Consider the following 14,328-nt stretch of genomic DNA (forward strand, 5'->3'; position numbering starts at 1 on the left):
ATCTTGGACTCTCTGAGTGGATAGGGTGTGGGACCAATCCTATCAGCTGATCTTATCTCAGAATTTGCCCCTTAAAGACTAATCAAATCAGTCCAGTTCGAAATGGGCTTTAGGCCCATTTAGGGTTATGTATTCATTAAGCCTTCCAAATTGCTGCCCAGTTGGGCTTCCTTGTATGGCGTGGGACCCAAACATTGATCTACACATCAGCCACATGGGTTCAGCCCATCCTTTGTTACAAGGTCTGGCCGAATACACTGTTATGGACAGTGCACCCCCTGAAATCCATCAGATGGGATCTATGGGCCCAACACTTACCCTAAGTGGTCCCTGGGCCTAGCCACCTTGTAACACCCAGGGACTGTGGGCAGATGCAAGATTAGCCCATCAGGTATTATCCTCAATGGTCTTACACTTATCCTCTCAGCCCATAATGATCATACACTGCCCGACAAGAGAGGACCTCTCCCTCGGCTGCAAGGAACAGTGTTGCACTCTCTCAAACATGGATACCAGGAATTAAAACCTATTTGCAAACATTTCGAAACCATAATATATATACTTTTATATCTCATATAAAATATATTTTGCAAAACAAATCTCAACGATTGAAATCGACTACCGGCAGTCTTGGTTTTCATCAGTGAGAGTGCATCCCGATCATTATCTTTGTCCGACAAAGGGGCTGATCCTGTCACTATGATCACCCACTCAGATGAATTCTCAGACTGTCCCAACATACCCAGGTTTTGACCCCTGTTAAGGATCTCACTGATTGGTACATCAAAGACAGCCCAATCCGACACCTAGTGCAGTATCATAATCGAGTCTAGGGGTCGGGTGTAACTTTCTAGTTTTTCCCATCAATCTCAAAGGTCCAGGGCAATACTGAAAATCTGGTCCAGTTCAAAGATTCAATTAATCCCACACTGTATGTGCCTAGGGTCTCACCCTGGTAGCTGAGACAAGCCACCCCAACCGACTTGGTGGCACGACAGTGTCAGACTTGTCAAGATAGGTCTCCCCTGACCGACCCACTGGCTGTGAACATTCTAAACTAATACGAGTCTCATTAAGTGTCCAGTTTAAGGGTATTACACAGATACATACCAAGGGAACATGAATCAAATATGCACTTTTATTCATTTACAATAAACTCATAAAGTACATCATTTTGATTGAAGCTAAGGGCATACAAAACTGTCTAACAAATTGCTCTACTTGTTTCTTGATAAAATGCTTCCTATCAAGAAACAAGGGGTCTACAATAGAAGACACTCTATCAAGAAGCAGGGGGAGCTAATAAACGATAGAGGAAATGACAAGGCACCCATGTCTTCGGCACCATTACAACAAGAGTGTTGACATCCCTCCCGAGCTGCCACCCACAATCCTTCACTTACCAGGTGCAATAACAGAGATGGACTAGAATGTATATGGGCCCACCTAGATAGAATTTTAGTCAATGATGTGTGGGTAAATTATTTCCCTCTGAAATTGATAGTTTATTTAAACAGACAATGTTGTGACCAGTGACCACAGCCCTCTTTTGTTCATGGAAGAGGAAACTTAGGTGTAGGGTCCTTGACCTTTTCGGTTTCAACAAATGTGGCTCTCACATCCCTTATAAATGGATTTGCTGCAAAATGTATGGTATGAAATGGTGACAAGTGATCCATTAATGACATTCTTCCTCAAATTGCAAAAATTCAGAGCAGCCTTCAAGCATTAGAATGTAGAAGTTTTTGGGAATATACATCACAAGCTACGGGATGTAGAAGAAAATGTCCAAATTGCTGAAATTCAACACTTGTAGCTTAATGACAAAACTTCTAAAAGAGCCCTTGCTGATACAAGAAGAGAACTTTATGAGATTTAAAAAATGGAAGACTTTGATTACCATGTTGCAGTTTAAAATACTCTTGGTAAAGTTGATATACTTTGGTAGTGTTATCTTGTCTAGAGCCAAGCTTCTATGCATGGTCCCAAATCTCCTTGGTTGTATCTAAGAACATAAAATTCATACTAACTTTTGAGTTTATACTATTCCACACCATGACATAATCTATGCATCTTCTTGTTCCCACTCATTGTATCCCTGAGAATCAACTGAGGAATTTTCTTCTTTCATGTGCTTCACCTTCTTCTTATTTCTAAGAAAGACTTCTAGAGATTTATCCCAAGGCATATAATTCTTACCATTCAGTTTAATAAAAATCATCTACACACTAAGCTAATCAGGGGAATCATAACACTTAGATTTTTATTCACTAATGTCTCCCATAGCAGCCATGGTAAAAAAAAAAAAAAACACCACTAACTAGTAATTCACACCACCTCACTCGCCACCACACTGCACGTTAATGGTTAGTTACTTCAGTCCTACACTTCCAATACTACAAAAACACCCGAATACACCAAAAATACATACAACTATGTATGCAACTAATTACTACTTGTTTTTCACTGTATCACCCATTTAAACTTCACAAATCAGTCCTGTACTAATCTGTTCACCACATTACCTGAAACACCCTCCGTGATCCATCAATTAGAGGGTTTCTACTAATCACATGAAACAACCATTGTACCATCAACTAGAGGCATGAAACCTCTAGAAAGGAAAAACGACCACTCCTTCTCAACCTATCTATAAAAATCTCCAAGTGGCTAGTGTAGGGCAAAGGATGATCCAAGAATTCAGGGTTGACTTGAACTAATAACTCTGATACCATGTTACGAAACTTATCTATACTGGTTTCAGCCCTAGAATAGCAAAGAATAGTAGCAGAGAAGAGAGAGAGAGAGGGGGAGAAGAGAGGAAGAATAGAAGAAGAAGAAGAAGAAGAGAAAACTGTTTGAACTAGAGAGAAAAAGACCATTATGGAACCTAGCACTTAAACTAGATTATAAAAGAAATTACACCACACTCTTAATATTAAATAAAAAGACCAAACAACCCTTATATATCCGACTTAACATGCTTTATTTGCTTATCTTATTATTCATTGTATTTAATCAGTTAGTCAATGCACGAGTTGAGGAGCGATGAGGAAACCTTAGGCGATCTCCATGGCCGATCTTGAGGATTAAGCAAAACCCTCTTTTGCTACTATTCTCTCTAACCTCTCTCTGATCTCTAAACCTAAAGTAGACGTACCAGTTTTTGACACCAGTCTCAAACAAGGGGAAGCGACAGTGTTCTTCATAAATCGTATAAGGTTTTTAAATGGACTCTAATCACCAAATGTATGTATGGGAAGCCTTCTCTGCTAATGATCAACGACATTATGATGCGCTCCTTTAAACTTTCTAACGAGATCTGGGTTTCCTTGCTGGATTCAAAGCACATCCTAATCCGACTTGAATCTGAAGAAGACTATCTAATAGTTTGGTTCTTTCAAAATCAAAAGCTTCTTATTTTGAATTTTTAAATGGATTCCTGATTATGAACCAAGCTGGGAACCATCTATGGTTCCAGTCTGGATCAACTTCCCCTTCTTGCCAATTGATTTCTACATCGAAGGTTTTCTCAAATCCATTGTGTAGCCATTGGACCAGTGCTCAAGATCAATCAAGCAACTACTACCATCTCACATACTTCGGCCGCCAGAGTTTGTGTCTAGTTGGACCTGTTGAAGAAACATCCACATCGTGTACGGCTTGGCACAGGTAAAGATGGATTTGATTCATGTTATATTATTGTGTTTTTATTTAATACCCTTAAACTGGACATTTATGAGACTCGTGTTAATTTAGAATCTTCATAACCATTAGATAGATTTGGGGTGATTTATCCTATCAAGGCTGACACTGATGTGTCGCCAAGTGTGTTGGGGTGGCTTGTCTCAACCGCTAAGGTGAGACCTGAGGTACATGTAGTGTGAGTTTTCTTAGAACTTTGAATCGGACCAAATTTCAGTATTGCCCTGGACCTTAGAGACAGATCGACAAAATTGGAATGTTACACCTAACCCTTAGACTCGATTATGGTACTACACTACCTGTCGGATTGGGCTATCTTTGATATGCCAATCAGCGAGATCCTTAAAGGGGGTTAAAACCTAGGTATGTTGGGATAGTCTGAGAATTCACTTGAGTGGATGCTCATAGTGATAGGATAAGCCCCTTTGTCGGATAAAGTGAATGACTGGGGAATGCACTCTCTTTGATGGAAACCTAAACTGTAAGCAATTTATTTCAAACTTGTTAAAATTTGTTTTGCAAAATATATTTATATAGAGATATACATATATATTACGGTTTCACAAAATATTTGTAAAATGTTTTAATTCCTGGGATCCATGTGAGTAGAGAGTGCAACACTGTACCTTGTAGCCAAGGGAGTGGTCTTCTTTTGTCGGGCAATGTTTGATCAATAAGGGTTGAGAGGTCCTCTCTTGTCTTGCATCTGCCCACAGTCCTTGGGCCTTCATAAGGTGGCTGGACCCAATGACCATTTAGTGTAAATGTTGGGTCCATTAAGAGCCCGTATTGATGGACTTGGGGGGTTCACTGTATTTAGTAGTGAATTCGGCCAGGCCTTGTAATAGAGGCTAGGCTAAACTCATGTGGCTGATGTGTAGATCAAGGGTCCCACACCATACAAAAAGAGCCAAGCTAACCAGCATGTAAAGGGAAAGTGAGCTATGTGGCTAAATGGGCCTAAAGCTCATTTCGAACTGGGCTTAAGTCAATTAATTAAAAGGGGTTAATTCTGATTTAGATTAGGATTAGCTAAAGGATAAGATAAGTTTTATCCATTTAAGAGTCCAGATCCAAATATCATATTTGGATCAAGAAACTCTTTCCTAATTGGATTACGAAGCTGATCCAAAGAAGGCTATAAAATAGGGAGCAAATTCACTAGTTTAAACACTCTTAACCCCTATCCAGTTTGATCTCCACTCTTGAATCTAATCAAGAATAGTTCTTGATATTGTTTCTTGTTAGAAGAAACAATATAATGTCGTGCTCACCAGCCCCTTGTGTGATTCTTGTTGAAGAACCACTTCGTTGTCTTGCCTCATCATAAGCTGTGTCATTTTCAGTGGAAGAGGATTTTAGTCACCTCTTTGGGCGTGAACACTTACGTTGGGAATTACTATTATTTTGTATCAAGTACATCCCTACTTGCTTCATTTTGGTTTCAAATTTGGTCTGGTTTGTTTCAAGAATGAACCTTGAAAATACAGTTTTTTAAATTAGGGAATAGGATTCTCGGATGGAAGAAAGAAACAATTTTGAAATTTTACCCAGACACCCAGCATGGTTCGGCTATCCATATGATGGATCTCCCATCCCTTCAGACTCTTCATGTAATCATAACAATGTAAACTAAAGATCCTCTACCGAAAACAGGGAAAAGAAAAACAAGGAGATCAGGATGCCAAAAGAGAAACAAAATGATGACACAAATGCTCTTGTCGATACTGATAATCTTATATCTGATGTGGAAATTCTGAATTCGATTGATGTTGAAAATCCTTTAGAAGTCAATCCTAGATTTGAAGATGAGAACATCATTGTCTCGATGGTTAACACCCCTGTTTCTTAGGAAGAACCTTAATTCAATGATCCTAATTCAATAATCATCTTTGGATTACCTCAATGATGCCGATGAATCCACTTTATCACTTAATGGATAGTATTTTGACCATGCCCCTCAAATTTATAAATTGAGTTCTAGCACTACCCTAATTCAATAATCATCTTTAGGCTGTGTTTGGAAACGATGCAAATAAGTATCAAAGTAAATATGTAGTGTAAAACAGTCCATATAAATATTGCAAAGTTGGGTTAGTTTTGCACTGACAAATTTATCTTCTTATCAAACAGACTTTTAACTATAACGGATGCGAACACAAATTCCAATAAAGTATATGCCTTTTTTATCAAAAGCTCACTTGAATGAAAATTTGCTTCTTTTTTATTGATGTACTTTTACATCTTATTATCAATGTAAATTTGCATTGGAAAATGTATTTTCTGTCATTTATCAATGCATAAATCTAATGTTGCCAAACACAGGCAAAAGCGAACCAGAATGCAAATTTACCTTGAACTGAGATTTACACTCCATTTGCATCGTTTCCAAACACAGCCTTAGGTCCAAACAGTTTTTCAGGGATTTTTTCACTCATTGTAGTTTTAGATACCATTCAAGCAATCCTATTCCTTTTTGATGAGGGTGATCTACCCTTGAGTTACACGTCAACATATATCTCCTTGATTCCCAAATCTCGAAGCCCCTCTAGATTTGAGGACTAGGCCTATCAGTGTTTGCCACTTTACATATATAATTATATCCAAAGCTTTTTGTCATTAGATTAGCCCTGTTTCTCCCTTTTTCATGTGTCTGGAACAAGATGCTTTTGTTAAAGGCCGAAGCATTATGGATAATATTGATCTTACTCAGGAATTATTCAAGGAGCGATGAAATTTAGAAAGAATTAGGCAATACAAAAGAATCTCCAAATGGATAAGAATTCTTCTCATGGCAAACCAACAAACCACAATATGACAAATGGCAACTAAAACCAATCAAAATATTTAAAGACAGCATATTGAACTCAAGTTATTACCTTTTCTACCAACTTCCATTGGTTTCTTTATAGTGTCTCCTTCTGACTTCGGAATCATCACAACAGGAATGATAATGTTTAGAGATGTATCATTGCCAGAACACACCATTTTATAAAGTTCTGGGGAGGACAGAAAACAAAGTTAAGATGTAACATCCAAGATGTAAAATAAACTTAAATGAAGAGTCCCACATTAAAGAATCAGTTCTCAAGAAATTTCATAAACGTACTATTTTAATGATCCAGAAAGGTTCCAATTTTTTAGGGATCAGCAATGATACTTTCACCAATGAACAGAGGAACAAATATACAAAATCTAGGACGTTTCCATCTTGAGATGATGTCTTCCTCTCACCACACCATGCTCAAGGAGCAAATTCCAATCCCAAAACCTTTGCCACATGTCCAGAAGCAACCCTTCTGTGGGATTTTACTGATAACAAATTGTAACTTTGAATGAGATAATGTCATGGCAATATACTCCAATACAAGGGTATAGGGTGGACATGGACAGGGAGAATGAAAACATGGCAATCCCTATCCAATGAATAGCTGGATTGGTTGCAGTGTTCCTCCACTTGGCTAGGTGAACTGACCTAGATAAGAAACCCAATTCAGCTGATAACATGACATAGGCCAATAATACTAGTGTCACAAAAGTGGCCCAAAGATCTTAAAACACAGAAGGACAACATAATGTAAGACCATCATAACCCATGTTAGCACAAAAGTTCTTGTTTACATTTTGTCCCTTTGAGGGACTGCCAAGGTAGTCAATCCTGTGATGCTGGTGTCTAGCATTGAAATAAAATTAAAATGATTATATGTCTACTAGGAGGGACAAATACCTATTTCCTGGGAAGCTAACAAGAACTCATTGGCTTTATTTACGAGGATGTCAAATCCTCTTATTTATAACAGGTTTGGTTTACACATTGGAAAATTATTGTTATGTTTTTATTAAAAGAAAGGAAAGAAAGAAATATACTACCTTCATTGTCATTTATCACCACTAAGCCAGATGCACCTTCTGATTGTGCAACTTGTGCTTTAGTTGTGAAGGCACAATCTCCACGCGTAGATACAACTATAGAGTTGGATAGCTGCAAACCAAAAATTTTGTTTAAAATAAAAATTAGCAGCTAAAAATCTAAAAAAGAAGGATAACAGAAATAAAATGACATAAAAAACAGTAGAAATTCAAAAAATAAAATAAGTTGATGTATAAGAAAGAAAAAATGAACTGTAGAGAGAAAGAAGAAGAGAAAGAAGAGAAGTGAGAACAACAAGAAGAGAGGCAAAAAGTTCTCTAGCTGCCTCTTCCTCATTTATTATTTTCCTATTCCTTTGTATATTGAATTTGGGAATACTTTTGCTCTCTTTTTGGTTGAAGATGGGTTCAACCTACAGGAGGTGGTAGGGTTGTTCAACTCCAGCTTCTTGAGGCAACAGAAAAAGAGAGGAGGGATTATGTGGACAGTAAGAGCAGTGGTGGGGTGGACCGTTGAAGAAAGAAATTAGAGATTATCCAGTGAGAAGAGTAAGTCTAAGGAGGAAATGATTGATATAATTACAGTTAGGACAGCACATTGGGTAAAGACCTTGTACCTCTTTTGTGAGTTCTCAACCAATGACATTTTAAGGGCTTGGACTGTAGTGGCGCAATCAGGTAGACTTGTAGAAAAAGTGCAGATGAATGGAGGCTTGATTGGCTGTTTTAAATCTTCTTCTGGGGTGAGACAAGGAGACCCTTTGTCTCCGTATTTATTTATTCTTGCTAAAGAGGTATTGAGCGGGGGTTTGAAAACATTATTATTTGAAAATCCAGACATTCGTTATCATGTTCCTCAGGGTTGTGGAAGCACCTCATATTGCTTCTATGCAGAGCTGCAGACGATACAATCATATTTACAAAGGTACAAGAAATGCTCTTCAAAAATTGATGGGTTTTCTATCCAAGTATGAAGAAGCATCAAGTCAAAAAATAAATAAGCACAAGAGAGAGAGTGCATTCTTTATCCCTTCCAAAGATAGTCCATCTCGAGTGTCTATTGTGGAGTTAACATTGGGTTGTTTCCATTGTCAACTTGCTTGCTGTTACTTTGGATTCCCTATTCATAAAGGTAAAGCCAAACTAAGGGACTTAACGGATTTAGTTGAGAAGGTTGAAATGAAAACATAAACATGGCAATGTAAACTTCTTTCAGCAGGGGGTCGGATAGTTCTAATCAAACACGTGTTATCATCGATGAGCCTTCACTTAGGTTATGTTTGGTTTGAAGGAAAAAGTAGGGAAAGGAAAGGCAAGAAAACCTTGTATAGGTTTTGATATCTTTCCCTTCCTTTCCCTACATTTTCCTTCAAACCAAACATCGATGAGCCTTAACAATGGCTTTTGGCTTGCAGAAAGGCTTACTTCATAGATTGAAAAAGAAGTTTAGGCATTTCCTATGGAATGTGCCACTAATGGCTCCAAACATTGTTGGGTGAATTGGAAAAAAGCTTTCTGCACCATTAAAGAGGACAGAATGGAACATTGTGTTTAGGATCAAGGCTCTTTGGAGGGCTCATACAGAAAAGGGTGCATGGCCAGCATACTTTAAAAGTAAGTTTCTTCACAACATTCATTACTATTTCATTGTTTTGGATAAGGGTTCATTACTATTTCATTCTGGCTTGATAAATGGAGTGGCTTGGGTCCTATCATTCAGTATATTGATGATATTGAATTGGAACCTAATCGGAAATATCCTAGGCAGTCAAATAGTCGATCAAATTGAGAGTATGGGGCTAAAACTTTCAGAATGGAATGATATTTGGCACTGGACTGCTAATAACTCTGGTTCCTTTTCTTGCAAATCTGCATGGAATGCTATTCAGAGTGTAGAACCAAAGGTTGATTGGGCGAAATCTATCTAGAATCAGCGAATACTGAAGAAAATATCCTTTTTCGATTGGAAAATTATTCAAGGCGGTATCCCAACTTATTCGAATGTTCAAAGGTTGGGTGTTTAGTTAGCTTTGGCTTGTAATTTTAGTGGAATATACAGACCATGTTCTTGTGGAGGGCAAGCTTGCCTCAGAAGTTTAGAACCATTTTGCCACCTTACTTGAAGTACTCCTGGTACAACGTCACTCCTCTCAATCAAGACTCCCTGCACTGGCTCGATCTACAGAAGTAGGGAATCTGGATTTCAACTCTCTTAATAATAAATTATTGGTTCCACGGCTTTGCTATTTATCTCCAAGGTTTTGAAGGAAAAATATAGGAGACGGATGGAAAATATTTCGTGCCTTGCTTCATCCATTATAATTATTATTAACTCTTAGTCCAAAGATCTGATTTGGTCCCCTCCCTGGAAAGCCCCTTCTATGTTAGGCATCTCCATCATCACTGGTTGCTATGGTTTCCACCTGTGAATGACAAAATCAAAATAAATGTAGATGATGCTTCCTGTGGCAATCCAGGTGAAAGTGCAGGTGGAGTTTTTAGGACCCACTAGGGCTCCTTTATTTTCCAATTTTCTCATTATTATGGAATCGGTTCTATCATGGATGCAGAGAGCCACAGACGATCTTGCATGTGGTAGGGGTGTCAATTGGACTAGATTTGGTCCAATCCGATCCAGTCCAATGTGAGGCCATTATAAATGGATCCGGTTCAATCCAATCCAATGAATGTTTTGGACCAATTTGGGTTGATCCAATTCAATGTCTAGACCATCCAATCTGTTCAAATTCATTTTGATTTAGATTGGTTTCGACCCAAACCCAATCCATTTGGCACATATATTCTTATCTTATATCAATGGATCAGATATTGGATTAATCCAATCCAGTCCAACATGAAATTGTGATGGATGGATCAGGTCCAATCCAATCTAATAAATATTTTGAGCCAGATTGGCCCAATTCAATATATCTTACTGGTTCATCCAATCCATCCAATTTGATTTTGGACTGGACGAGGTCCAATCCAAAACGGGTCCATTAACACCCTTAGCATGTGGTAAATTATGCTAAATCCAAGAATTACCTCACCCTTGATATTGAGAGAGTGACTCAAAAATTTCCATATGGCCAGTGCAATTGCGTGTGGAATTTGATGAGGACTATTGATGGGATCAATATTGAATGTTTAAATTTGCAAATTACCTTCACTCACACACTTTGAGAGAGGGGAACATAGTGGTTGATGTACTACCCAATCTCGGTTCTTCCAAGGCACATCATTTTGATGCTTCTTTTCGGCTCTCAAAGAGTTAGGACTCGCTATTTTTTTTCCTTTTGGAATTAGGTAGATGGAATTATAAGCTACCTATATGCATATTATAGCTTTTTAGAGGGGTAAGGTTTTTATGTCGCCCGGCCCTTCATGGGGTTATTTTTACATTTAATAAAATTTCCGTGCCCCCTCCACTTGGAGTAAAGTTTGGGGTTAAAAAATTATTTAATCAGTTAGTGATTCTCTAGCTAATGTTTAGTGGTCGAGATTGAACACTAAGATTAGGATAGCACTCACAATTTTATCCCACACCCGTAAATCTAATTATTGTAAGGTCTTATTGACACTGAAAGTCTAATTAGTGTAAAATTTTCATTGGCAACCAAAAATCTAGTTGGATATTGAAAATTCTTAAGTGGTTTTTTGTTTGGGGAGAAGATGTAGGCCTGACTCAATTAAACCTCTATAAATTTCTTAGGTGCTTTTTGGTCCTTTACAGTAATTTTGATTTCATTTGTTATATTTAAGAGGCATTAATTAGGGAGAAAAGTTTATAGAGCCCAAACTATATGATATTTGCTACCATAGGTTGGTTTAAAGAAAAAAGCAAACCATATGACGTTGGCTACATGAAATCATGCATCCTATTTTGATTGTATGTTCTCTATAATGTCATCAATCCCTTAAACATGTATAATATATTACATATAATATTTTCATTTTGTATATAAAATATAGTATAGATATATTACGTCATAATGCCATATAATGTAAAAATATTGTACAAATTAAATAGAATGTATTAATTAGGCCCAATGCCCGGGCCAGGGTATAGCCCTTATCATCGGTGAAAAACCCGGTTCCCTTTTTAGATGAATTTTAGGTATTTGTGGACCGCTCCACCACGAATACAACAAGTAACAAGCTAACTTCATCCCTTTGGATTACATTTCTCCTTTTTCATTAATCAACAACGATGGTTCTATCCATCGCAGTTGATGGTTCTATCCATCAGGATCCTTGATTCCGTAAATACGGTTCAGATGCCCTCCAACTAGGGGCCCCATTTTCGCTCGTACTATATATTTGAATAGGCATAAGAAGACAAGCCTTCGGTTCCTGACCGTTAAAAGAAGAAGAAGAAGAAGAAGAAGAAGAAGAAAAAAGAAGAAACGAAAAACACCGGCCGTGTTCGCGGGAAGGACTGGTTGGTTGCAGGCGAAGACGAGTGCCGGTGGCCATGGAGATCTCTGCAATTTCTCTCTACATTTTGGCAACCCTTCATCTCTTCCTCCTCGTTTATCTTCCGTTCACGGCTGCCGACTCCAATGCAGATAATTCCACCTCGAGATCTGGATCCACCTCCTGCAACAACCAGTTCCAATCGGTGAGTGGTCGTGTTCTCCTCTTTTAGTTGGTTAGAAGTTGTGATAATTGATGAACATATTCGAAATGGTCTCTTAATTGTTCCTGTTTTTGGCAAATATTGGTGTGCAGGGTTCCGGGTTTTATGTTGTCTTTGTTAGTTTGCTTTCAAAATGACATCTTTCCCCAAGAAATTTGGTGTATATATGAAATTTATTCTGTATATTGGAATTTCTTCTGCATTGCGCAATTAGTGCCGGACATGTCCAAAATTGAGGCTTATTTTAAGCTTACAAAATGCTGAAAGCTGAATCTTGACAAATAAATTAAAATTTAAACAAGATGGGAAAACTACTTCTTCCTGGTAATTCTGTCTAATCATAACATATCCATCAGAATTCCAGAAATGGACAATTGTAAAGATCCGAGCATAAAATCTTTTTAGTCTGGCAATGTGCCATGATCAACTGATCAAGTAGTCTAGCGTGTTAATGTCATGAAAATTCAAATGTTTCTTCAAACACCAAATGCGCCTATTGCCCCCACCCCCTCCTCGATTTTTGTGTGCCGTTGAAGCTCTGCCCTTTCGAGATGTACTAGTTGATTTAAGCATTTAACCCTTGGAATTTTTACAACAATTTAAATGTTTATCTATGTATTCGATGCTGAAGGCTTTGGTTACAAAATACTACCCGAGCTTTTTACTATTTAATCAATAGAGTAGACAGAAGAATTGAGGAGATTCTTTCTAAAGTTTGAATTCTGTCCATTAATTTCCTTAGTTTTACCCAAAACAGAATAGTTGTTTGTGCAACATTAATTGTTTTCGCATGGTCCTTCTGTATCTTTTATGGTATAACAGTTTGTTTGACAATTAAGCTGCACTATCTTCTTGAGATGTTCTTGTTAGTTCATCTTAAGCTTATCTAGTGGTGCTTCAATGCTTTTTTACATTTCTATGTTTCCTTATGCTTTTTCCCTTTTTTTATTTTATATTATTATTTTAACTATAAAAGGATTTGGTGTTTCTGAACATGAAACTATGGAGCCATTGCACTTTAGCTTGTGCATATTTGTGTTATCCCATTTATAAACTCATATAGATACATTACATAAATCTATTCATTATCTTGGTTATATGTCATTAAGATTCTCTGTTTCATCATCTTCTTCCTATTTAGACATCTACAGTGTTGATTTCTGAGTATCTCTGAACTCAATTGTCAGGTTTTAGTGAAGAACTGGGTCGATGGTGTTGAAGGTGAAAGCCTGGTTGGATTGAGTGCTAAATTTGGTGCAATATTACCACGTCAGAGACGCGATGCTCTAAAATTGCCTGTTGTTTTTGCAAATCCCCTGAGTTGCTGTTCAAGTTCCTCCTCTAAGGTCCTTCCTTGCAATCTTTATAAAACATGATCACAAAATATTGCTTAGTTTTACTTTCAGGCAAGTAAAAGTTCCTTCAGAGATTTTTATGCACTTTCCATGTGTTTCCTTAGAAAGCCACAATTCCCTCAAAGTTGAGGATTTTTTGGTATTGGACGCTTGTTAAACTTTCTTTTCGGTTCCTCATTCACTATTTCGCATGCATTTTTGTGTGTTCTTGGACTTTGGTTGTGTTTTATGGTGTGGTGATCTTATTATTTTGTTTATTCGTACTAGAAAACATTTATTAACTGTGGATAAAGGATCATTATGTATGATTCTGTGTAAAAGCACTCCAAATGTTAGATTGGCACAAGACCTATCTAACTTAACATTTAATCTATGTTATAAGTTACCCTAGAAATGTTGTTCCCTATTCATAAATCACCCCCTGCTTGCCAATGCATCAGTTATGCATTAGCTGATCTTTGGGTCAACGTGAAGGATACAGGCATAGAATTCACCAAATGTTTGATCTTCCTCAATCTTAAACTGCCAGATCACTGTATATTCATTCTTCAATCATCCAATAACCACCTTAGAATCCCCTTCCACCAGGTTCAAGCAATTCGATGTCCTAGCCACTATTAGGCCCTCTAAAGCAGCTAATATTTTTTCACTTACTAAAGCTCCAACTCCTATAGGTTTTGGGAATACTACTACAAAATTCCCTTGTCCATCTGTCACCACCCCTCCTATCCTTGAAGGCCCCTAATTTCCCAAACTTAA

General features: G+C 37.6%; 1 protein-coding gene across 2 annotated transcripts in view; it reads left to right on the forward strand.

Annotated features, from left to right (window-relative positions):
* Nucleotides 1-12,049: 12,049 nt before the first annotated feature.
* Nucleotides 12,050-14,328, forward strand: part of LOC148865412 (signal peptide peptidase-like 2) — a 97,978-nt gene continuing 95,699 nt past the window's right edge. For both annotated transcript variants that reach the window (XM_088978275.1, XM_088978276.1), the window contains exons 1-2: nt 12,050-12,196; nt 13,402-13,560. In XM_088978275.1, coding sequence (XP_088834401.1) covers nt 12,050-12,196; nt 13,402-13,560 — 306 coding nt within the window. The remainder of the gene's footprint in view (nt 12,197-13,401; nt 13,561-14,328) is intronic.

Source organism: Nelumbo lutea, chromosome 3 (assembly GCF_056320005.1).
Source record: "Nelumbo lutea isolate HS-2025 chromosome 3, American lotus-T2T, whole genome shotgun sequence".
NCBI classification, from domain to species: domain Eukaryota; kingdom Viridiplantae; phylum Streptophyta; class Magnoliopsida; order Proteales; family Nelumbonaceae; genus Nelumbo; species Nelumbo lutea.